Below are 21615 nucleotides of genomic sequence, written 5' to 3'. Positions count from 1 at the left end.
GACAAGGGCTCTGGGCAGGGGACAGACTCTGCCAGCACCAGCCAGGGTCAGGCAGTTTGCCGCGTCCGGCAGCCCTGTCTTGTGGGAGCCTCAGGACCACCTGCAGAGCAGATGGGGGTGGGGGGTGATGGCTATCCCCATCAGAGCCGGGGCATGGAGGTTCAGAGGTGCCAAGTGATCTAAGGACAACCATGATCCTGGCAAAGTCCTGGTCCCAAGGTCTGTCCAGGGATCCCTCAGTCTTGCCCTTCCTGGGTGCTAGGACCTGCTCTTGAGCCCAGCCCAAGGGTCCTCACAAAAGAGGACTGTGACCTGTCTACTAGGTGCTTAGCCATGGAATCAGCACAGGGAGTGAGATCCCTGTCACTGGAGGCATGCCAGCACAGTGCCTGAAGCCAACCCTAAGGGCTCAGAGAGCATATAGTACTCAGTCAGGGACGGGTTCTCCCCACTCCCCCACAGCGATTTGGGGGTCCGCTGCCAAGCTATGCATATATGCCAGCTGGGGATGGACAGAGCCTGCAGGTGACGCTGTGAATGTCCAGCCATCTCCTCCATCACTAGACAGGCATGATGCTTGCTCCCTGCCAGTGTGGCCCAGGAAGAGAGGAGGAGGCCAGATGGCCTCGAGTCTGTCCACAGCACACTTAGCTCTACCTCTTCTCAGTTTTCCCTTGGACAGGACTGGGTGTGCCCAGTAAGGACAGGCTTGGGACTCTGGGCATCCTCCAGGACTGAGTCTTGGAGGAACAGGCAATCTTTCCACGTGTGCGAACTAGGATGGCCAGGTAAGTTCTGTGGGGATTCTGAGGCTTGCTACAGCAGAACTCACCCAAGGTCATGCAAATGCCAGAGCAAGTTCAGGTGTGTCCAGACTCCAGACAGAAAGATTCTAAGCAGCCCCACCTCGGCCTGGCCGGCCCCTGCCTTCGGAAGTCACACCCAGATCCCTGCCTCAAAGGGCCTCAGGCTAGTGGAGCTGGTGTTGGACATTGTCCCTTCTTTGGGCTCTGGGCTGGACATAAGGTAGATATGATGACTGCAAGGTATATTCAGAAGGCACGTACCAATTACCCAGCCCAGCGCCAGCACGCCGTGAAACCATTCTCTGAGGGGAGAAGCCCTGATCTGTGGCATCTGCCCATTTCCACCATGCAAATGCTCCCAGCACCACAAGGTGTCCCTGGGCAGAGTTGGGAACAGATGTCAGTGCTGGAGAACCGGTCGTGACAGGTTCCAGCACTTGGGAAGTCCTGAGGCTCTGGGAAACAGGGCTGGGCACACCTTCCCTGTAACTGTGATGGTTTGAATCCCATGAGTTAGTTTGTGCTGGGAGCTTGGAGCCCATGGGCACCCCGTGTGTTGGATGGCATGCCCGACCCAAAGGCAGCACCAAGGTGGGAGCTGCTGGGCATCTCCCCTGGAGCTGCCTCCCTGCGCCTTTGTTCCCTCACCTCATGGCAGCCACAGGGTCACCACAACTAGATGGAGGAGTTCAGGGGCTTACAGGGCTCAGAAACAAGCAGTGAAGTCTTTCTTTGCCATATGCCACCTCCTGGCAAGAAGGTTCAAGATGCCCAGGAGAAGGTCTTGTTTGTGGTAGTCCAGAGGAGGAAAGGGGAGACAGAGGATGACATAAAGGCTCCCAGGGGGAGGGGACATTTCACAAGTGGAGAAGAACACTGTGGGCCCAGGGCCTCCTGGAAGCCTCTTTAGGGCCCTCTCTGGTGACATCCCAGGGCAGCCTCTGTCGCAGAAGCTCTGGGATTTAGGGGAGATAACTTCTATCTCAGGGTCTCCCTTTGCTCAACTGCAGAGTGGGTGCGATGATAACGGTACTCCCTCTCCTGGCAGTGAGGTCCCCATGAAATGACAGGGGGTAAGGACACCCCAACCCCTCCAGGCTTGCCTCCGGTTGCTTTTTGAGTGTTGGGGGGACCACCAGCCCTGGGGCCTCACCTTCTACCCGCCCATTTTGCCCTGGCACAGGGCTGAAAGGTCTGACGCACCTGCTGGGACAGTTGAGGTGATGCTGTGGCCGCTCTCGGGGACACTCCGCGGCCAGCAGCCTGCGGGTCATTCCTGAGCCTGGGGTCCAGGAGCACCGCCGCCGCCGCTGCGGGGCGGGGCGGGGAGCCGGAGCTGCGAGCCCGCCCGCAGGTGGCCGAGCGCGCCCACGGCCAGGTGGGCGTGCCAGGCCCCGCCCCGCCGCGCCAGCCGGGGGCGGGCAGCCGAGGCCCCGCCCTTCCCGCGCGCCGGGTCGGAGCCGGTGCCCGAGCGCAGCCGCACCGAGCCCCAGCAGCACGCGGGAGCGCGGCCCCGCAGCGGGCCGGCCGAGGGAGCAGCGCGGCAACCCGGCCCGGAGGGAGGACCCCGGCCCCGAGAGCGACTCGGTCCCCGGCCGCGGACCTCGTCCACCGAAGCGCGGCCTCGCCCGCCTCTCCCGCCCCGGCCGCCGGGCCGCGGGCATGGACGGCGCCCGCTCGCCCTGTGAGTGCCGAGCCCCCCGCCCGCCGTCTTTGTGTGCGCGCCGCGCCGCCGCAGCCCCCTCCCCGCGCGCCCCTCCTGCGCCCCGGGCCGCGTCCTTTGTGGAGCAGCCGCTTGTCCAGTGCCTCTCTCTCTCCGACCTCCCCGTCCCCTCTGCGAGCCCGCCCCGGGGACCCCAGGGACAGCCCGGCAGGCCCCTTTCCCAGGGCTAGGCTGGGCGCGAGTGCCCCTCCCCCGGCCTCCACCGCATCCCGCCCCCGGAGGGGGTAACCTAGGGGCAGCCCCAGCAGGCGTCCTCCCCACCCCTCCCGCCTCTAGGTCCGGTTTGCAGACCCCTCCCCCGGGGCAGTCCCGCAGGCCCCTCCGCGGCGGGGGGCGGGCGGGGCGTGAGCCGGAACGGCGCTGTCTCATCCGCGGCCGGGCAGGTGCGGCGGCCCGGCGCTCACGCGGCCCGGGTGTCCTTGCCTGCAGAGATGGACGGCGATGGCGGCCGCCGGGACGGCCCCCGCGCGCTGACGGAGGCCGGGCGCGGCGCGGGGCCCGCGGGCATGGCGGAGCCGGCGGCGGTGCCGCGGGCGCGGGCTGCGCGGCCCGGGCCGCAGCGCTTCCTGCGGCGCAGCGTGGTGGAGTCGGACCAGGAGGAGCCGCCGGGCCTGGAGGCGGCCGAGGCGCCCAGCGCGCAGCCCCCGCAGCCGCTGCAGCGCCGGGTACTGCTGCTCTGCAAGACGCGCCGCCTCATAGCCGAGCGCGCCCGCGGCCGCCCCGCCGCCCCTGCAGCTCCCGCGGCCGCCACGCCGCCCGGCGCCCCCGCCGACCCTGGCCCCGAGCCCGCGGGCGCGCAGGAGCCCGGCCCGGACCCCGCGCCCTCGTCTCCCGGAGGCCCCGGCGAGGAGGCGGCGGCGGCTGCTGCTGCGGCCGCGGGGCGGGAGGACGCGGCGGCGCGGGAGGCGAGGCCGGAACCTGGGCGCACACGCCGGGAAGAGCCCGAGGAAGAGGAGGACGACGAGGACGACCTCAAGGCCGTGGCCACCTCCCTGGACGGCCGCTTCCTCAAGTTCGACATCGAACTGGGCCGCGGCTCGTTCAAGACCGTCTACAAGGGCCTGGACACGGAGACCTGGGTAGAGGTGGCCTGGTGTGAGCTGCAGGTGAGGACGCCGGCCGCAGGTGGGCGGTGGGCGAGCGCGTCCTGGCGCAGCCTTGCACCTGTGCGGGGCCGCGCACCCGGCCCTGGGCGGCAGCCGCGCGTGTCCTTCTCTGCGTGCGCACGGCCTATGTGGTCGGGGTTGGACCTCCTAGCATGTGGCGGTGGAGTGTGGCACGGTGTGGGTCCCTGCTGAAGAGTGGGCACTTGGAGGGTGTGTCCGTCGGCCTGGCTGTACCCTCCCAGGTGGTCTGTATGGGAAGCGGCAGTGTGGGGGCCCTGTGTTCCAGGCGCTCTGGAGTCTTTAAAGGTGTGGGTGCCCCCGCTGGGGACGCTTGAGGAGACGCTTCTGACCCGTGGTCTGTGTGAGCTGGGGCCGCCCCCGGCCTGGATGCGGCAGGGGCCTCTTGGTTTCTCCCAGGGCCCATTGCTTCACAAAATGGTTGTGCGAGAGGTCTTAAAACCAAGTCGTACAAAATGTGGGCAGGATTTCTTTCTTTTTTTCTTTTTCTTCCTTCTCTCTTTCCTTCTTCTTCCTCTCTCTCTTTTTTCCTTTTTTTCTTTCTTTTTTTTGATGCAAAGGCAGTGGACATGCATTTTTCATAACCTTGCCCTCACGTTGGCTGTGTCAGCCCGAGCCCTGGAAGATTATATAAACCGTAACCCGAGCTTCCTAGGCCAGCAGTGGAAGCCAGGACAGTGCCTGTCAGAGAGGGTGTTTACGGGGCCTTCCCTCATGGGCGGGGGGGTCAGCTGTCAGGCATGGGGCTGTTCCGTGCTGAGAGCTGGCGGCGCGGGTGTAAGCCTATCCCAGCACCCCGTAAAGTTAGCAGGGCCTTCTAGGCCTGGCACAGGGCAGCCCGCCACGCTGCAGGTTGCCTGCCTTTTTGACCCCCAAACTGACTTTGGTTGCTCCATCCTTTGGGCCCCTGCAGTGTGGCCTGCATGTGTGCGAGCCCCCCCACCCCCCGATTTGATGGGTGTCGACCTGTCCTTGGCTTTTCTCCAGAGACAAAGAGCTCCAGAGGCCACCCCTTCCTGCAGTCCTTTGGTTTTGCAGTGGCAGTGTGGAGTTGTCTTGGCAGGCCTGGTTGGCGTCCTGTGGAGCCCTTCAGGAGGGACTGAGCTCTTCTTCCTCATGGCTGTCACTTCTGGGCCCCCTGCGGAGGGGTGGCTTTGGGAGTTTGTGGTCTTGGGGCCCCGGCATCCACTGCGTGGGTGAGGGAGTGAGTTGGGCATCGTTGCCGCATGGCAAAAGGAGGACCAGAGAGGAGCGGAGGACCCCAGGGTTTGGAGCGTGGCCCTGTGCCTTTCCTTCCCACCTTCTCCCTCTCGCCAAGTGACCCTGCGTGGCGCTGTGGGCACCCGCGGGTGCAGGGTGGTGGGTGGGAGCAGGGGAGTGGCTGTAGGCGGGATCCGAGGTAGCCCTCAGCAGTGATGAGGCATTGCAGGCGCACGTGACCCTCAGAAAGGTTTTTCGTTCCCATTCCCTGTAAGGCAAGGCAGGCGGCTCTGCCTCTGGCTCCCTGAGCAGAACATAGGCCTGGAGCTTGGCTGGCGTCCAGGGGTCTCTTATGCCTGGACTCTGGGAGGTAGTGGGAAGGCTGGAGAAGGCTTCCCATCCGTCTGGTGGCAGTTCTTGAATAGGAGTTACTGGGAGCCCCCGTTGGCGGGAAACTGTCCTTGTACCTCTCCCAGCGACTGGGCAACAAACGCTTCCTCTAGTTCCATGGGCAGCATCTGAGGCCAGCTGCCTCTGCAGGGCTGGTCTGAGATGGGGCCTGGAGCAGCAGGACAGTAGCCTCCTGCTGGTGTCCAGCTGCCTCCTCACCAACCAGGAGGCTGATGATTACCCCGTTCAGTGTTGAGGACCCCCAAGGTCACCATCTAGGACACAGGTGGTGGGAGGGCGAGGGGAGAGTGTAGCATCATGGGAGGAGGCCTCCAGCCTGGCGAGGCCATCCTTGGTGGAGGTGAGGGTTGGGCCTCTGGGACCCCTGTGCACCGAGAAAGGACAACAGGTGGCCTGTTGGCTCTGTGCCAGGGAAGGAGGGGGTTTCCTCCTGCACAGTGTGGAGATGTTCAATCTCCCTCGGCCCCCAGGATTGCTGGGTATCAGGGACCCCAGTGGAGGGCGGGTCACTGGGAGTGTTGCATGGGGAGCTTTGCAGGATTCTCCTCACCCTTTGACCTCCCCTTCCTCAACCTCACTCAGGAGTGCCTTAGCTGGCAGCTTTGGAATATCCCCAAACTCACTCTCCAAAGTCTGTTTCTTTCTGCCCTCAGGATGCTGGGGGGGCATTGGCACCTGCTGGCCTCCGCCAGAATGGAGGAGGGCTCCCTTACTTTTCTCCCAGGGTGCCCTGCCCAAGGGGGTAAAGGCTGCATCTCTAGACCCAGTAAGTCTGCCTTGCAGGATGAAAGATTTCTGTGACGTCTGATTTTCTTCCATAAATTCATGTTGGAAGGGCTTTGCAGCAAGACACATCACCTCCTGAATTCTCTAGTTGGCCGAAGCTCGTACTGATTTTCTGGGGAAGCCATTTTAAAGTATCACTTCCCTGTCTTTCTTCTTTTGAATGAACTTTTGTTTGGCCACCAGAACGTGTCCGGATAGCAGAGGGAGTGCTCGCACGCAGAGCTCTGCCCTCGCTCCTGTGCATGTTTCCCTTGTCCCCGTGACTGTCCTCGGCTGGCTTCGGGCCCGTGTGGACCCGTCCTGGTGTCGGGCCAGGTCTTGACCACCGACACTGTCTCGGGTGTGTGAGGGCACCTTTTTCCCCGCTGTGCCCTTTGAGCCGGCGTGGGCCCCCTAGGAGACCTGGCTGGCATCTGGAGGCCGTGTTGGATGTGGGCTTCTGGCCTTTCCTGGGTCACCCCACTCCTCTGGTGTCTGCCTCAGGATCCTGGAGAGCCTTGGTTTCAGCCCCCTCCTGTCCATGGCCCCCTGCCTTCCGGGAAGTTGGGGCCTCCGTGTAGAAGGCTTTGGGAGCTGCTGTTGGGGGGCTGGGCACTGCCTCAGTGGGGGCGGTGGGGAGGGGTAGCGGGGACCATGTTTCCTGTGCTGGGGTTTAGGCCCGCATGCAGGGTGGGGGTCATCTGCTCAGAGCACTCATGGGGCCCTTGTGGGGCTGGGCGTATCCTAAACAGTGCTAAAGAGCTACCATGGGGGGCCCTGCCCGCCAGGGCCAGGTTCCCAGACCCAGCGGTGCTGTCCTGCTGCTCTGCTTTGTGCAAAGGTGATTGGGCTCCCGAGGGGTAGGCCCGGCCTGAGGAGTGATTTGCGGACATGGGCACCAGGAGACCTCTGCCATCCCCTTTGTGTGGTCACAGGGTTGCTGTGTGCTCCTGACGGGCCTGCACCCTGGGAGGCTCGTCGCAGGTGGGTGTGCATGGTCTCCTCGCTGTGCGTGGCCCCGTGGGGTCTCCTGTGGCCGGGCAGCCCGTCTCTGCAGGTGCTGGGCTGGCACATGACCGGGCAGGCGCACCACTGCCGTTCACAGACAGGCTGGAGACGTATTGGGGTGCTGGGCAGCTTCACATGCAAGGTGCTCAGGTCTCCTCAGGGGCCTTGTCTGCTGTCACAGTGGCCTCAAGCAGCCTGTCCTGGGGGCGGTGGCCCCACGCGGAGGGGACTGTGCTTGCTTGCTTGCTGGAGTAAGGTGCATAAAGTTCAGTTTCTGGAGCCGTGTTTCCTGTGCCCCGCCCCTCCTGGTTCTGGTTTGCTTGCCTGAGAGACCTGAGTGGTGGCTCTCTCCCTTTCCCTGCCTTTGCATCAAGGTCATGCTGTGCTGGCGAGGCTGGCATGGTCGGCCATGATAGGTGAGCACGCCCAGCTGTGGGTCACCTTTGGGGGCATCCTGGATGTCGCAGCTTTTTTCTTGCTGGAAGCAGGAGTTCCTGCTGCTCAGTGTGTGCCTTTTGGGGCACTCTCTGGGGTCCTGGCATCTGGGGCAGTGGACTGAGCCTGATTTGGGCCAGACTGCCAAGTAATGTGGGCCCCAGGATGAGGACCCCAGACTTACTAGTGTGACGGGCTGGCGGGCTTCCCCCCAATGTCACTTCAGTTTGTGCCTTAGGCTTACTGAGGTGTACGAGGTTTGTAGGTGGGCTGTGAGCCAGAACGTGGAGAGAAGAAAAGGTGCTAAGTGGGTGGGGAGGTATTCCAGAAGGTTCTGGATGCCAGGTCCCCTTGTTAGCGGTGTAGTGGCCTTTGTTCAGTGGGTGCCCTGGTTCTGGCCTGGGGTTACCACAGTGAACAGGGCAGACCACATCGTGGTGGGAGAGCCAGGTGTTCCTGGAGGAGGGCTGTTTTCTAGAAGCCTGCAGGAGGCAAGGGAGTGAGTGTGTGGAGAGGCCATCCTGCGGTCCTGGGCTGGCGGGGCTGACCTTGTGCCTGTCACTTGCCTTCTAGAATGGCTTGGATTTGTGTTCCCATGCGTGGCCAGAGGCCTCTCTTGGGGCCTGTGGCTCGGGCCAGCGTCAGGCTGAAGCTGGATGATGCCCAGGGTGAGGACATGGAGCTTCAGGTCACCTCTTCGAAGGAACAGAACTTGACCCGGTCTGCAGAGGTTTGGGCTGTGCGCCTGGGTCTCCTTTGCCATGTGCTTGGCTGAGTGAGGAGGTGGAAACTGGCATCTGCCGGAGGTGCTGGGAAGGGGCGTTCAGGAGACTTGTAGCCAGATAGGCCCCTGCCCGGTGTGCACGAGCACCCCAGAGCAGGGCCCCTACTACATTTGGACCCCAGACCCACAGCTTCCCGGCGGGGAGGTCTTGGGGAAGACACCTGCCTTTGTGAGCCTTGGTTTACCTGTCGCGCAGTGGGGCTGGTGCTAGCGGACTGTCACAGGGTCATGGGAACTGTCGACACGTGTTGAGCATCGAGGGCAAAGCAGAGCGATGCTCCCCCTGCACTTACATGTGGAAAGAGAGGCTGAAGTGGAGAGCCAGCTGGCGCTCGGGAAGCTCGGAGGCCCGCGGGCAGGAGCGGGCCCCCGTGTGTTGGGGGGGCCCCGGGTGCAGGCAGGCGGGGGCCTGTGCTCTGCCCCCGCACCTGGCTGCCGCCGGCTCATCATCCGAGCGGCCGAGAGAGGAGGTGTGAAGCAGCGGCCGGAGTCTCAGAGAAGCAGGTTAGGAGCTGCCTCTGGCCACAGACAGGCGAGGGGCTGTGCTCTGGGCGGACCAGTCCCGCGAGGGTGGCCCAGGACCGGAAGCTCGGCCGTTGGAGGCTTGGCTGCAGGTTTTCTCACTTCAAATAGTTTTCAGATCCGGTTCTGTTCCCCAGAGGGATGCATTCTAAGATTTTCCGGACTACACGATCACTGCCTCTAATTTACGTCAGCTTTCTTTAAATACATGTGAAGTTTTTTGGAAAAGAATAAAAGAAAGGAGATGAGGACAATGCGGTGTTGGCGAGAGTCGACCAGTAGTTCAGTGCAGCAGAGCAGAGAGCCTGGAGACAGACCCACGTAGTGGAGTTCACCGGCCTGTGACGGCGGAGCAGAGGCAGCTCGGAGGGGCAGACAAAGTCTCTGCGGCAGACGGTGCTGGAGTCACTGGACGTCCCCGCACAGAAAAGTGAATCCACACACAGACCTTACTCTTTCCACAAAAATTAACTCAAAATGGGCCATAGATCTAACTGGAAAGTGCAAAACTTTGAAACTCCTAGAAGGTGACAGAGAATTTAGGTGACCGTGTGCTTGGCAATGGCTTATTTTATTTTACTCTGTTTTATTTTATCTAAATTCCAGTAGTTAGCGTACATTGTGACATCAATTTCAGGTGTGCAGCACAGTGATTCAGGCCTTCCATGACCACTCGGTGCTCATCGAGACAAGGGCCCTCCTTCATCCCTGTCACCTGTTTCCCCAACACACCCCCCCACCCCCCGGTACCGTCAGTGTGTTCTCTGCAGTCCAGAGTCCATTTCTTGGTTTGTCACTTTTTTTTTCCCCTTTGCTCACTTGTTTTGTTTCTTAAATTACACATATGAGCGAAATCATGTGGTATTTCACTTAGCGTAATACACTCCAGCGCCATCCATGTCACTGCACATAGCAAAATGCCGTTCTTCTCGATGGCTGGGTAATGTTCCATCGTGTAGCTGTACCACGTCTCCTTTATTCGTTCCTCGGTTGATGGACGCTTGGGCTCTTTCCATAATTTGGCTATTGTAAATAATGCTGCCGTAAACGTCCAGGTACATGTAGCCCTTTGAATCAGTATTTTTGTATTCTTTGGGTAAACACCCAGTAGTGCAATTGCTGGGTCACAGGGCAGCTCTGTTTTAAACTTTTTGAGGATCTTCCGTGCTGTTCTCCACAGTGGCTGCACCAGCTTGCATTCCCTCCAACTGTGCACGAGGGCTCCACTTTCTCTGCATCCTTACCTACACCTCATGTTCCCAGTGTTGTTAGTTTTAGCCATCCTGACAGGTGTGAGGTGGTATCTCATTTAATTTTGATTTGTATTTCCCTGATGAGCAATGTTGAACATTTCTTCATGTGTCTGTTGGCTATCTGGACGTCTTCTTTGGAAGAAAGTCTGTTCGTGCCTTCTGCCCATTTCTTGACTGGATTATTCTTTGGGTGTTGTGTTTGATAAGTTCTTTATGTATTTTGGATACTAACCTCTTATCGGATATGTCATTGGCAAACATCTTCTCCCATTTCCGTAGACTGCCTTTTAGTTTTGTTGATTGTTTCCTTGACTGTATAGAAGCTTTTTATCTTGGTGAAGTCCCACTAGTTCATTTTTGCTGTTGTTTCCCTGGCCGCAGGAGACGTGTCTAGAAAAACATTGCTACCTCCAATGTCAAAGACATTACTGGCTGTGTTCCCTTCTAGGATTTTTATGGCTTCAGGGCTCACATTTAGGTTTTTTATCCATTTTGAATTTATTTTCGTGTGTGATGAAAGAAAGTGGTTCAGTTGCATTCTTTTGCATGTTGCTGTCCAGTTTTCCCAACACCGTTTGTTGAAGAGACTGTTTTTTTATCCCATTGCATATTCTTGCCTCCTTTGAGTAAATGAATCAACCGTATTATTGTGGGTTCATTTTTGTGTTCTCTGCTCTGTTCTTTTGATCTGTGTGTCTTTTTCTGTGCCAGCACCGTACTGTTTGGATCACTACAGTTCTGTAATATAACTTGAAGTGTGGAATTGTGATACTTCCAGCTTCACTTTTTTTTTTTTCCCCCAAAATTGCTTTGGCTATTTGGGGTCTTTCGTAGTTCCACACAAATTTTAGGGTTGTTTGTTTTATTTCCGTGAGAAAAGTTGTTCATATTTTTTTTTCAAAGATTTTATTTATTTTATTTGACAGACAGAGATTACAAGTAGGCAGAGAGGCAGGCAGAGAGAGAGAGGAGGAAGCAGGCTCCCCGCTGAGCAGAGAGCCCGATGCGGGGCTCGATCCTAGGACTCTGGGATCATGACCCGAGCCGAAGGCAGAGGCTTTAACCCACTGAGCCATCCAGGCGCCCCAAGTTGTTCATATTTTTGTTTAAGTAGTCTCCATACCCATAGTGGAGCCCAGTGTGGGGATTGATCTCACAAACCTGAGATCAAGACCGGAGCTGAGATCAAGAGTTGGACGCTCAGCCAACTGAGCCACCCAGGCATCCTAAATGTTGGTGTTTTGATAGGGATTAAATGTGTAGGTTGCTTTGGGGGGTATAGACATTTTAACAGTATTTGGTCTTCTAATCCACTAGCATGGAACGTCTTTCCATTTCTTTGTGTCTTCTTCAGTTTCCTTCATCAGTGTTCTGTAGATTTCAGAGTACAGGTCTTTCACCTCCTTGGTTAGGTTTATTCCTGGGTATCTTATTTTTGTTGTGATTGTAAATGGGATCGATCCCTCAATTTCTCTTTCTGCTGTTTCATTATTGGTGTATAGAAATGCAACAGATTTCTGTATGTTGATTTTGTATCCTTTGACTTTACTGATTTCATTTATCAGTTTTAGTAGTTTTTTGGTGAAGTTTTTAGGGATTTCATGTGAAATATCATGTCATCTATAAATAGGGAAAATTTTTTTTTTCTTCCTTACAGGTTTGGATGCCATTTATTTCTTTTTCTTGTCTGATTGCTGTGGCTAGGACTTCCAGTGCTGTGATGAATGACAGTACTGATGAGAGGGGATGTCCTTGTCTTGTTCCTGACCTGAGGGGGAAGAGCTCTCAGTTTTCCCCCATTGAGTATGTTAGCTGTGGGTTTATACACACATGTGTGTTTAGCTGAGGTGTGTTCTCTCTAAACCTCCTGTGTGGAGAGCTTATATTGCGAATGGATATTGTGCTTTCTTGAATGGTCTTTCTGCATCTGTTAAAAGGATCATATTGTTCTTATTGGTGTGATGGGTCATGTTGATGCATTTGCGAATGCTGAACCACTCTTGCATCTCAGGAGTTAATCCCACGTGATGGTGGTAAATGATTTTTTAAATGTACTGTTGGATTCAGTTTGCCGGTATTTTATGGAAGATTTTTGCCTCTATGTTCATCTGGGATCTTGGCGTGTAGTTCTCTTTTATTGTGGGGTCTTTGTCTGGTTTTGGTGTCAGGGTGATATTCTTGGCAATGACATTTTAGGTACAAACCAAGGGCATAATCTATGAAAAAAAAGTTTACTGTGATACAACGTATAAGGAATTCCTAAAACTCAAGAATAAGAGAACAAACAACCTGATTAAAAATGGACCAAAGACCTTACTTAACAGACACCTCCCCAGAGAAGACATACAGCAGAGAAGTGCATGAGAAGCTCCACATCAGGTGTCATCAGGGCAATGCAGATTCAAACGAGATTCCACTGCACACCTACTAGAACAGCTGAACTCCAGGGCCCTGACACGACAGTGCTGGTGAGGCTGCTGAGCGGCAGGAGCCCAGTCACGGTTGCAGGGACGCGGACCGTGCTGCGGTGTCACAGGACAGCTTGGCAGCGCCTCACGAAACCAGACACACTCGGGGTGCCTACGTGGCCCAGCCGGTAAGCATAGCTCAGGTCATGATCCTGGGGTCCCGGGATCGAGTCCCCATCGAGCCTGCTCCCTCTACCTCTGCCTGCCTCTCCCCCTGCTAATGCGTTCTCTCTCATGCTCTCAAATAAATAAAATCTTTCAAAAGATAACCCAAATGAGCTGAAAACTTAACCGTACCAAATCCTGCACACAGATGCTTACAGCAGCTCCATTCATCATCACCAAAACTTGGAAGCGTCCAAGGCGTCCTTTAGTGGGTGGCGGACAAATGAACTGTGGTCCGTCCAGACGAGGAAATATTACTCAGCACCAAAAACAAATGCTCTATGAAGTCCCAAGAAGACAGAAGTGAACCCTAGATGCACATTATTAAGCAAAAGAAGCCATTTGGAAGCCATAAGTCGTGCATTGGTCCAGCTGTGGGAGTTCTGGAAAAGGCTCAGCTGTGGCGCCAGGAAGGAGGACAGCGGTCACTGCAGGTTGGGTGGGGGGCAGGGCGGGGGCTGGGCAGGATGAAGAGGGGAGCTCAGAACAATTTTAGGCAGAGAAACGACTCTGATGCTCTAACTAGGGTCCTCAAAGCCATATTCAAACCACAGAACTTCCAGCACCTGGAGTGAAGCTGACGTGGACTGCGGCTCCAGGAGATAATAAGGCACGTCAGTTGTCCATGTACCCAGTGAGCCAAGTCAACAGAGGGAGGCCGTGGGGCTTGGGAGGGAGTACGTGCGAATTCTGCACTTTCTGCTAAATCTTCCCATAGACCTGGAACCTTTCTAAAAATCGTTAATTTAAAAAAGCGATGATGACGGCTGCCTTAAAGGAGTTTGCAGATAATCCTAATTCCAGCGAGCACAGCTGTTCTTCACAATTCACATGTGGGTGTCCTACAGCCGTAGCTGCAATCACAAGGTGTCCTGGCTTCCATCTACCCATTCATTCATTCATTTATTCATCATCATCATCATCTTCTTCCTTTTTTTTTTTTTTTTAAAGATGATTTATTTATTTATTTGGCAGAGAGAGAGAGAGATCACAAGTAGGCAGAGCAGCAGGCAGAGGCAGAGGGAGAAGCAGGCTCTCTGCTGTGGAGGGAGCCCGATGTGGGACTCGATCCCAGGACCATGCAATCATGACCTGAGTGGAAGGCCGCCTTTTAACCGACTGAGCTGCCCAGGCGTCCCAATTCATTTATCTTTTTTTTTTTTTTAAGGATTTAAAAAATGTATTTGACAGGGGCGCCTGGGTGGCTCAGTGGGTTAGAGCTTCTGCCTTCGGCTCAGGTCATGATTCCACGGTCCTGGGATCCAGTCCCGCGTCGGGCTCTCTGCTCAGCAGGGAGCCTGCTTTCCTTCCTCTCTCTCTGCCTGCCTCTCTGCCTACTTGTGATCTCTGTCTGTCAAATAAATAAATAAAATCTTTAAAAAAAATGTATTTGACAGAGATCACAAGTAGGCAGAGAGAGAGGCAGAAGCAGGCTCCCCGCGGAGCAGAGAGCCCGATGCGGGACTGGATCCCAGGACCGTGGAATCATGACCTGAGCTGAAGGCAGCTGCTTAACCGACTGAGCCACCCAGGCGCCACATCAGTTCATTTATCTTCTTAGGATTTACTTTAGTTTTAAAGAGAGAGAGCATGTGCGTGTAGGGGGAAGGGCAGAGGGAGGGAGAGAGAGAAACCTCAGTGGAATCCCGCTGAGCACGGAACCTGATGGGGGCTCCATCTCATGACCCTGAGGTCATGACGAGCCAAAATCAAGAGTTGGATGCTTGATCGACTGAGCCACCCAGGCGCTGCGTCAGGGTGTGACATGTTTTAAAATCTTTTTGTCGGTAAAGGATCTTTTAACGCTGTTAGCTTTCAAGGAGAGGCTATGGTTAGGGTTTGTTGCCGTCTTTGTATTTCCTGTTTTAGAAAGTTCTCAGCCATGCTGGCAGTGTGGGGAGAAGCTGGAGCTGGACTGAGTGTTCCAGGCCACAGAGTAGAGGCTCTGGGTTATGGGCTCCCTGAGGGTCCATCCCAGGGGTGTTGGTGCCAGGAGGTCCCAGATGGGTGGTCCCTTTCACACCTGCCTCCCCCTGAGCTGGGCATATCTCTCAAAGTGTTCAGGAGGGAGATCTCTGCATGGTGGCCCCAGAAATAAAGACGTCATGGGATGAACCCTGCCCAGACACTCGGTCCGAGGAGCCACTGGGTAGAGGGGGTGCTGGGCAAAGCTTGGTGCCCCTAAGTCCTGATGGTTTATGCAGGCTGCCTTGGCTGGGGGGCCTCCTCCACCGGGAGGTCTGGGCATGGCCGTCAGCTGGCCACAGGCAGGGTGGGGATGTGGAGGGCTTTCTCAGACTCCTCAAACCCAGTGAGCTCACTGGGTCTTTAGAACCACCATGAGAGATTTTGGGACTCTGCTTTTACAGATGAGGAGGCTTGGGATGGGGTGAGGGTTGGGGCACTCATGCAGTGGGGCCATGGCTGGTGGTATGGCCCAGGCTTCTCTTCCCTGCATCGTCATCTTGTATATGTGTTTATTGCTTTGCTGTGCAAAGGGAGTGTCACTAACGGGTTTGGGGAGGGTGGGGTCAGGTAGGCATTGCTGTTTCGGTACTTCTCAGAGCCTTTAAAGTGCCCACTGTGTTGCGAAGCTCTCGAGGGGCTGTTGGAGACCCTGTCCCCTTGCCTTTTCTTTTCCCATTGCTTCATGGGACTGAGATGGGCTCTGGGGAGTGCCCAGTATGTGGCAGCCAAATATTGGTTAGGATGTGTATGTTCCTGTGGCATGTCTTGGCTCTGTGGCAGTTACCGTGGGGGCTTCTGTCCCATTTGTCAGTGGGGTCATGGCTGTGCTTAGTGCTAGGCATGGGACCCTGCCTGAGATTCCCACTGTCTCTGGCTAGATGCTGTGGGAAGGAACCCATCCCCCTCTGGTGTCCACTCTTCCCCAGGTTCCCTGCTTTTCACATAAGCTGGGAAAATTCTCAGCTGTGAACTGAGTGTGGATAAGCAATACAGAGTTTTCATGATTCCCAGGATGTAGGACCAAGAGGTGGCCAGCCGAGGGCCCTGGTGGCTTAGCAGTGTTGGCAGGGACAGTGGTGTTTTCCTGTTTTTCTTTCCTACTGTTCTTGGCTGTGTTGGATTTGTCCACAAAAACACAGGCCCTTTGCCTCATGGCTGCAAAAAGGCTGCCATAGCGTCAGGCATCACAACCACATTTGAAGGCAGGAAGCAAGTGGGTAGATGGGTGCCCATGTTTTAATGCATGAGGGAAACTGTTTACCAGTAAGTGACATTGGTCTCTTGGGTTAGAATGGGGTGGCAAGGTCTGGCCCTGCCACAGGGGATCTGGGGAAGGCTTGCTGCTATGGATGGATTTCAGTCTGTTCTTGGGGCTGGATACAGTGGGTTTTGTTGGCAGGGAGGGGGTCAGGCTGTGTGAGAGTGCCTGCCGGTGTCTATCCTGGTCACCTCATGTCTCCAAGGCCCTGTGGCGCCTGCGTGTGATGAGGCCCTCCACCCAGGCCTGTCCCACCAACAGCGCAGCCTCCACGCCTACTGTTTCTGGGCGCCTCCTGTGCCTGCCCCCAGGCCTCTGCCGGACTGTCCTTATCCCCTCCCGCTGCGGCAGCCCCACCTGCCTCTCTCCCGCCAGCAGAGCCTCCTCTCTGCCAGGACTCTGTGTCCATTTCCCCACAAACTTTTTTGAGAAACTTAGGGAAGTTGGACTGCCAGGTGTTGACAGCTTTACACATGCTCCTATCCCTGAAGCTCCTCAAGCATGTCCCCTGGCCTGTGTCCCTCGCGCCTGGAGTGCCACTCGCGGGCCCACAAACCCACAACTCCATGTCCCGCTCACAGCCACCTTAGATGCCATCTGCGACGCGTCTGACGAGGGCTGTGCCTCCCGGTGGAGCTGATCGTGTTCTCGGGATCCGGGATCCAGTCACAGGAGCCGTGAACTGCATCTGTTTGTCATGGCAGATTTCATCTAGAACAATCGCTCCACTGTTTTTTATCATTGTTTTTGCATCTTTGTGGTACTGCCTTTTTCTCCCACAGAGGCGGCGTCCTGGGCCGCCAGGCTTCCGCGTGGTCACACTCGGGCTGCGTCTCTGCGAGGGGCCCTTTGGTGGCGCGGGTCATAGATATGGGCGCGGGTCACAGATGCGAGGCGGGCAGGCGCCTGGCGGGCACACGGGCTGCGGTCTTTGCGAGGGGCTGCTCTGCCACCCCCACGACCTCTGACCCGTTGAGGGATGCTCCTGGAACCACCCAGACTTTTGGAGAGATCACGGTGGTCCCCTTCCTGGGGGCAGTCAGCAGCGGAGCGGGACCTGAACCAGGCCGCTGGGGCTGCTGCCGGGAAGCTGGGCCGCGGGCGCCGCGTGAGGCTCAGAGCTGGAGGCCTCCCGCCTTCCCCGTGCGGGCGCCCCTGTTTGGGCTGAAGGGTTGATGCCGTGTTCACCCGTCCCTTCGCCGTGCCAGCACTGGGCTCCTCCAGGAGCTGTGAGGCAAGGGCTGTGAGGACTGAGGCGGCAGCCCCTGCAAGGGTGGGGGCATCTCTAGGGATGTTCCTGGGAAGGTGGTGATGCGACAGATGCTGAAACCCACCCCAAACCTCCTTCCTTGACGTGGCGGCGTTCACTCGGGTCTCTGCCTTTCTTGCCTCTCTTTTATGTTCTTTGGTGTTTTTGCAAAGTCATGATGTGGCGTCCGAGCTGTCATGTGCAGTGACGGTGAGTCACCACCCACAGCCTGTGGTCCCCACCTGCCCCAGCTTTGGCGAGAGCCCCCCGTAGCAGCGAGTGCGAGTCCCTTGGCCTCCCTATCCCCAGGGGCAGTTCAGAAGTCTGTGCGTTCTTGGGTCCTGGGGACACGGGGCACCCCTCCAGGCCCTGGAGGCACAGGGGGCCCATGACCCGCGTGGGAGCCGCATTAGCATTTGCTGTGGGGTGGTTCGCTCCTCTGATATAGGGTTGCCTTGGCGCATGGACTGTGGGGTCCTTGGGGGATGAAAGCTGCCCTTGTGGCAGCCAGCGGCCCGGTCAGACTCCCAGACATTTCCTTAGGAGCATCCAGGCCAGACTGTTCCTTTTCTTCCAGCACCCCCCGGGACTGGCAGTTTGGGGTCTGGGTGGGGACTCAGAGCCCCGGTATGGGGGCCAGACTGGTCCTGTGTGGGCGCTGAACAGACCTGCTGCAGCCACGTGGGGAAGGTGAGGGTGGCCAGGAGTGTGGTTTTGTCACGAGGCGGGGAGAACACTGTGGCCTCCGGTAGCCCAGGTGTGCTCCTGTGAGTGAATTGCAGTCAGAAGAGGTGGGGCAGACCCTGGGGAGGGGTGCACGGAGGATGTGGGGCTCCCCCCAGCCTTGCTGCTATAGCTCTCTGGCCCTGGTGGCCCTGACCATCTGTGGCGGGGGTTCCCGGCCTGTGGGCGTCAGTGGACCACCTACCCCATGTACACCATGCCCTGGCGTGGGTGCAGCCCCAGGGAGCTTGTGTGCCCCTCCTGTCCTCCTAGCGGCCGGTGCCAGGTCAGCCTCACACCTGCCAGATGGCATGCCCGTGGCACCCATGGGGCCGTCTGTCCGGCTGCAGGCCGGTCTGCACAGGTTAAGGGAAGGTCGGAAGGTGTATGATCTCAATGAGGACTTCAGGGGTGAGGTGGGAGTTGAGAGAAATCAGCTAGAGACAAAATGAAGGAAAAGCAGATGAAATAGGGAAAGTCTTTAAAAAGGAACGGGATGGATACAATTCTGCACATGCGGAATGACTGAGGGGTGCTCTTTGCTCTGCTGTTTTAGAAATGACATTGCTGGAACGTCGGGGGTAGGTCAGTGTGTCTGGGCCCCACGGAGTGCCGACCCACGTCCCGGCTCAGGCAGCACGCTCACTTTCTGTCCCAGATACCGCGTGCCGCCTGAGACTTTCTAACACATGGATCGCGTGGTCTTGTCACCCTGTCTTTCGGCGCTTGGTACCTGCTATACCCGCCAGCCCCCTGGTCCCTGTCCCACCGTGCCTGGAGTTCCCATCTATGGGTCTGTGTACTTGCTGCTGACACTGGGGCAGCCCAGTTTGGTCTTTACCAAAGGGAGCGGCAGGCCGGAGTGGACACGGGACCCAGCTGCCCTCTCCCTTGTCCTGGGCAGCAGAAGGCACCTGCCCACACCCACCTGGGGTGGACGCACACTCACACCAATTGCTCTTGGCCTCCATGGAGGCCCGGCGGCGGAGAGCTGTCCAGCCCCTGCTGGCCCTGGCCTCCTGTCCAGCCAGCAAGGCCCCAGGCTCCAGTGGGCACGCTCTGGCCTGGGGACAGGGGCGGCTTCCCTGCAGGGAACCACGGCTGCCTCCCGGCCTGCTCACCTGCATGGCTGCCTCCCGGGAAGCGCAGGGATTGGCTCTGGGCTGGATTATGAGCCCCTGTAAATATTTGATGACAGCGAGGACAGCAAACAAAGGTCTGCTCTGTTCCCGGAGGAGTGAGATGGTGACATGGGAACGTTTTGGCCCTGCGGGCTGCTTCCTGGAGTGGCTTAGGGATGCGTGTTTGAGGCAGGCCCTTTGTGTCTGAGAGCAGAGCGGGGCCCTTTGGCAGGGTGGAGCAGAGGCTGCCTTGTTAGCTTTCTGCATGGAACCGGCTGGGCCTCTCGCTCAGCTGCCAGCCTGCCCACAGGTCACAGAGGGGTCTTGCCCTTCAGACGCCACTTGGGACAAACTCTTGGCCACAGGCTTTGGGGAGAGGCTTAGAGAAGCCAGGGGGGCTGGGCTTAGCCTGGGCGTCTGACAGCCCTGAAGAGGGTTAGCACGTGGCCGGCATCGTGGGGCCCGAGTGGGCTGGGCTGGGCTCCCACATTGCACGCTTGCCCCGTGGCCCTCCGTGTTGCTCCAGTGGCTCCCGATCCAGCTTCTCTTCTTGCTGGCTGCTGGGTGTGCCGTGAAGACACGGTCATGGCCTGGGGGCATACGTGTGCCTTCTCGGGTGGGCCTTCTGCAGAAGAGGACTGTCTGCCCTGGGGGTGCTTCCACAGGAATGCAGACTGGGGACCTGCTGGCTGGGAGCAGATTCCCAGGGTCCTGGTGGCCCGGCCACAGCCCTGCCAGGCGGGGGAGTTCTGCTCCTTGGGCGGGGCGGAAACTGCCGGAACGTATGGGCAGGTGTCCTGTGGCCTTCCCGTGAAGGGTTTCTGCTCCCAGTGTTCTCTTTGGGGGAGGAAAGTACTGTGGGAGGGGCTGGGATAGTGTAGTTGGGCAGAGGTCAAATCATGGGGGTTTTCAAAGACCTTGATCTCTGAGTATAATTTTAATGGTTGTAATGACCACTGTGGCAATTTTCTGAGAGCTCACAGGAGCCGCTGACCTGCTTCCCTCCGCTCGTGGAGCATTGACCACAGCCCAGGGAGGCCGGCTTATCCTTGGGGTCTTGGGGACTCTGAGGCCCATGAAGGTTGTAATGCTGGAGACGCCCTCCACCGCCCTGGAGCGCCTTTGCTGGGGATCCTGGTGGCAGCACAGAGCCCCGCCGTGAGGCGTCTGCTGCGCTGTGGGGAGGGCAGGTTGGAGCCCCCGCTGCCCAGGGCTGTGGAGGGTTCGGCAATTGACCCCATGCGAGGATCAGTCAGAAGCCCCTGCTACCTGGAGGCTAGGGGGGCTTCGGCAGTCTGACCCCGTGGGGGGCTCAGTCAGGAGCCCCCGCTGCCCGGGGCTGTGGAGGGGCTGGCAGTCTGACCCCATGAGGGGCTCCAGGCCCCAGGATCAGGCAGTTGGGAGAGACATGTAGGAAGCTGGATGGTGGGCCCCGGGCCTCAGCCTGTGGATGTGGTTGCCTTAAGGATCCTGAGATGGGGGATGATCCTGGCTTATCTAGGTAGGCCTGGTGTTACCCTGGGTCCTTCCGACAGGAGGACGTGGTGGCCTCTAGAATGTGGACAAGGCATGGATTTGCCGAGGCACCCGGCCGGAAGTGGCCCTATGTGTGTAGCTCCTTGACTTGGCTGGGTGGCTTCCTCCTCGCTTCTGGGCCCAGAACTGAAGAGTCTCGGTGTCCTATTGGAGCTGTAGCACCTGTTCGCTGAGGCAGCAACAGGAAGACATCTGCCTCCCAGTGGACAGTGTGCGCCCCGGACCTGCAGAGGCCACACTGGGAGGACAACAGGGGGCCGTGGGTGAGGCTCACTGAGAGCAGAGTGGGGCTGGAGTCTGGGGGCGGGTACTCCCAGGGTAGGTGGCCTGAGTGTGGGAGAGGGGGGATGTCTTAACCCCCTGGCCTGGTTGGTATGGTCATATGAAAATGGTTTAGGGGCAAGGTGACTGCTGGGTATGAGGTGCCAAGAGCCGTGGGGGCAGCAGGTAGCCACAGTCCCTCTCTGGGAACCCGTCACTGCAGGCGGCCTCCTGGCTCATCCCTCCTGGGGACGGGGTCCCTGGTGATGAAGAAAGGCCTGGGGCCGGGCAGCTTTTGTAGGGCAGAGAGGCCTCTGGAGAGAGCCTGGCACCGGGGCCCAAGCACCACGGGGTGGAACCTCTGGGCAGTGGTGGCTGGCCCCAGCCTGCAGCCCAGGGGGCTCTGGGACAACTCAGCTTCTGAGCCCCAAGGCTCCTGCCCCAGACTTGGCTCGTGGAGGGGGGTTGCTCGTCCACCCGTCACGGAGCCACACACATGCCAGAGGGAGTCCGCAGCCGGTGTTAGGAATCAAGGCTGACTGGGGGACCTGTTGTGTGCAGGTCAGATAAGCACACGTGTTTGTGGAAGATCTCTTTACTGCCTTGCTTTCTGGTGCAAATACTACTTCTGGTTTAGCACGCCCTCCCTGAAGTCTGGATTGCAGACCGGCTTTCTATGGCCAGGCCTGAGGGCTGGGGCTGCCTGGCACTCTGCTGGTACCTTCCTCCTCACCACTGACCAGCCTCTCTCCTGCCCCCATCTCTGTCCCCCTCCCCCATCTCTCTCCCCTTCCCCCATCTCTGTCTCCTCCCCATCTCTCTCCCCCTCCCCCAT

At 58.0% G+C, this 21615-nt stretch overlaps 1 protein-coding gene across 9 annotated transcripts in view; it reads left to right on the top strand.

Moving 5' to 3' along the window:
• The first annotated feature begins 2275 nt into the window (after positions 1-2275).
• WNK2 (WNK lysine deficient protein kinase 2) overlaps positions 2276-21615 on the top strand; it is a 113015-nt gene continuing 93675 nt past the window's right edge. For all 9 annotated transcript variants that reach the window (XM_032866442.1, XM_032866446.1, XM_032866443.1 and 6 more), the window contains exons 1-2: positions 2276-2490; positions 2959-3635. In XM_032866442.1, coding sequence (XP_032722333.1) covers positions 2961-3635 — 675 coding nt within the window. In that variant the 5' untranslated portion in view covers positions 2276-2490; positions 2959-2960. The remainder of the gene's footprint in view (positions 2491-2958; positions 3636-21615) is intronic.

Source organism: Lontra canadensis, unplaced genomic scaffold, assembly GCF_010015895.1.
Source record: "Lontra canadensis isolate GAN:19392208 unplaced genomic scaffold, GSC_riverotter_1.0 scaffold31, whole genome shotgun sequence".
Lineage (NCBI taxonomy): Eukaryota > Metazoa > Chordata > Mammalia > Carnivora > Mustelidae > Lontra > Lontra canadensis.
The sequence above is the reverse complement of the archived record's forward strand: the minus strand, read 5'-3'. Positions and strand labels throughout refer to the sequence as shown.